The 3,318-nt window shown below is 47.5% G+C and overlaps 1 protein-coding gene across 1 annotated transcript in view; it reads left to right on the forward strand.

Moving 5' to 3' along the window:
• Nucleotides 1–3,318, forward strand: part of P2RX4 (purinergic receptor P2X, ligand-gated ion channel, 4) — a 20,443-nt gene that overhangs the window by 14,669 nt on the left and 2,456 nt on the right. Inside the window, exons 3-8 of the mRNA XM_009998435.1 lie at nt 105–252; nt 1,784–1,855; nt 1,950–2,022; nt 2,495–2,591; nt 2,775–2,855; nt 2,953–3,094. Coding sequence (XP_009996737.1) covers nt 105–252; nt 1,784–1,855; nt 1,950–2,022; nt 2,495–2,591; nt 2,775–2,855; nt 2,953–3,094 — 613 coding nt within the window. The remainder of the gene's footprint in view (nt 1–104; nt 253–1,783; nt 1,856–1,949; nt 2,023–2,494; nt 2,592–2,774; nt 2,856–2,952; nt 3,095–3,318) is intronic.

The raw sequence follows: 3,318 nt of genomic DNA on the forward strand, positions 1-3,318 counted from the left end.
AGGGAAACACGATGAAACTGACCTGGAGAGGTGACGTGGAAAACAGATCAATTCCCACACCCTCTGCTGGTGTTTATCTGGGGTTTTGTGTTTCTTTCTTGCAGCTGGGTCTTTCTGTGGGAGAAGGGCTACCAGGAGACAGACTCTGTGGTCAGTTCTGTAACCACAAAGGTGAAAGGAGTGACACTGACAAACACGTCCACCTTGGGAGCCAGGATCTGGGATGTAGCTGACTATGTCATCCCTCCTCAGGTACCGGTCACCTTCACACGCAGAGGGCAGGTTTGCTAACAAACAGCTGCTGCTTTGCCAGAGCCCACTGAAGTGAGGAGCAGCTTCAGCTCCAGCGTGGACTTGGTGTGAGAGAGCGAAGAAGCTTTGCTGTGTTGCAGATCATGGGAAGCACCTGCACCACTCACCCAGGGGAAGCTTGTTTCAAGAAAAGTGTGTCCTTCCTACACTCTGCAGTTTTGGGTGCCACAATGTAGGAAGGACATTGAGGTGCTGGAGAGAAGTTGGCCCCTAAGTTGATGAGGGGTCTTGAGATCAGCCCTGTGAGGAAAGGCTGAGGGAGCTGGGGCTGTTCAGCCTGGAGAAGGGAAGTCTGAGGGGAGACCTTATTACTCTACAATTACTCTCCTCTACCTGAGAGGAGGTTGTGGTGAGGTGGGTGTTGGACTTTTTCCCCTAGTGACCAGCGATAGGACAAGAGGAAATGGGGTCAGGTTGCACCCAGGGAGTTTCAGATTATGTATTAGGAAAAATTTCCTCACAGAAAGAGTAGTGAGGCCTTGGAACAGGCTGCCCAGGGAGGTGGTACAGGCACCATCCCTGGAGATGTTAAAAAAAACAGGTAGATGTGGTGTTTCAGGAGTGGTTTGGTGGTTAGGGGTTGTAGGGCGGACAGTTGGACTTGATGATCTGGAAGGTCTTTTCCAGCCTTGATGATTCTGTGTCTATGTGTGTGTGCTCGTGTAGGAGGGAGAATTTTACAGGCTTCAGGAAAAAGTTATTACAATAACCACATGTCCTCTATCTTACTGCTTTCTAAAGCAAACAGTGCAAAGTCAAGGTGTTGGCAGGAATCCTGGGAATAGCTTGCAAGTCACTTGATCCGGAACTGAACGGGAAGTATTGCAGTAGTTACTGATTGACTATGTCTGGGAATCTGCACAGTGTGGGCAATATGTGGAACTCTTCGGGGTTGGCAGGCACAGCCAAGCTGCTGGTTATGGGTCGCTGTCTGCAGGAGATGTGGTGCAGAAAGAAGTGGCAGATTTAGCCAGATTTTGGCTGAGTGATAATACTTGTATATCAGCGGAGCAGAAGCAAACAACAGATCCTGCATTGTACAGTTCTGAAAATAATGGAAGTGGTGCTCCCTGGAGAAACAAACCAGGACTGGTCACATTTCTAATAGATCAATTAAAAAAAAAAAAAAAAAAAAAGAGGGGAGGGTGTGCTCAGACTTGCAGCTGGAGCTTTGTTTCTGCTTCTGCTTCGTGATTCCCCTGAGGAGCTGTGTGGTCTCTGTTTTCATAACATGAATGAGGAAATTTGGGCCAAGTGAGAAGACAGAAAGGGTTGCTAGTCCCACAGTCCTGCCTCTGCCTAAAGACAGGGGCATCAGGTGATACATGTGGAAGTCTGCTCCATTTGTGTGCTTGCACCAGCACTGTCTCCAAAGCAAGCCTGCTCTGTCAGCAAAGACATTTGGGGCGATGCCTTGGTTATTCTTTGCAGACTGTCACTTTTAAATTTCCTTCTTGTTTTGCATGTTCAGGAGGAGAATGCTGTGTTTGTCATGACCAATGTGATACTCACACCCAACCAGCGTCAAGGCCACTGCCCAGAAGTAGGTTCAGGACCTGATTTAACCCTACCTTGTGTAGGTGGGAGTGTGGGGGAGAGAGCTCGTAGAGTTTAATGTAATTATTGTTCCTTTCCAGCTTCCAGATGATAAAACAAAGTGCAAGGTCAACAAAGACTGTGTTCCAGGATATGTCAGTACCCACAGCAGTGGTAAGAAGTCTGCTGCCAGGGCTCTTTCCAGTCAGTGTTGTGATACCTCTATGCTGTGCATTTCCTCCTGCAAAGGCAGCAGCATTTCCCTTCAGTCTCCTTGTTCTCATTCTCGCACACCCAAGACAGCTGAAAAGGAAACTTAGATTTTTTTTTTCTTCTGGGTTAGGACTGTTGGGTGGATGCTAGATAGCTATGTGCTTTGGTGGGTTAGCAGATAGTGTGAAGATTTTTTCAAGACCTTGAGTCCATGAAGCAGTATTTTGTGTAGATGAGGATTTCACTTAGAAAAAGGACCTGATGCTTCCTCTGAAACTGCACTACAAATTGCAGTGGAAGATAGTGGGGTTCTTGGTACCTGCATTTCACCTCTGAGCAGATGGCTTTCACCTTAGGGAGCGAGGAGGGATCACAGGGCAAATACTGGCTCTGTGTTTTTGCTTGGTAGTACTTCATTAACCTTTCTTTCTAGGCATCCAGACTGGGAAGTGTGTACCATACAACAGCAGCATTAAGACCTGTGAAGTCTTTGCATGGTGCCCCGTGGAGGATGACTATTATATACCCAAGTGAGTGCTCTGTCTTCCTACTCTGCAGTGGCTCCCCTGGCAGCAGGCTAGCAGTATGCAGCTGATGTTTCTCCCTATGAGGTACTGTTGGAAAAAGCTGAAGATGTGATAGCCAAGGATCCATCAGAGTCCTGTTTGTGAAAATATGAGTGAAACTTACTGACTTTTCCTATTGTTTTGTAGGCCAGCGTTCCTGCAAGAAGCTGAGAACTTCACCCTTCTGGTGAAGAACAACATTTGGTACCCCAAGTTCAACTTCAGCAAGTAAACAGTGTATGGGGCATTGCTCTGTCTGGTCTCTTGGACCAGAGCTGGAGAAGTGGAAAACATGCAACAAATCTCTCTCTCTGTTCCCCTTTAGGCGAAACATCCTCCCCACTATCAACTCCACCTACCTCAAGAGCTGCATCTATGATTCCCAGACAGATCCCTTCTGCCCTATCTTCCGTTTAGGGAAAATAGTTGAAGCTGCAGGGCAGAACTTCCAGGAAATGGCTGTGGAGGTATTTGGCAGACCCTTCTCTTGGGCCTCAGCTTTGTAGCAGAAGTGTGCTAGATGGTGGTCCCCCTCTGTCTTGTGGCATGAGCCACAGGACACAGAATAGCTGCAGAATGGAGAGCTGCTCTGGCCAAATGTAGATAGAATTGACTCTGACTAGAGACAGTTCTACTTAACAAATATTTGGCTTTGGCTTATTTTGGTTTGGTTCTGTGCAAGGTCCTTCTG

Source organism: Chaetura pelagica, unplaced genomic scaffold (genome assembly GCF_000747805.2).
Source record: "Chaetura pelagica isolate M959 unplaced genomic scaffold, ChaPel_1.0 scaffold585, whole genome shotgun sequence".
NCBI lineage: Eukaryota > Metazoa > Chordata > Aves > Apodiformes > Apodidae > Chaetura > Chaetura pelagica.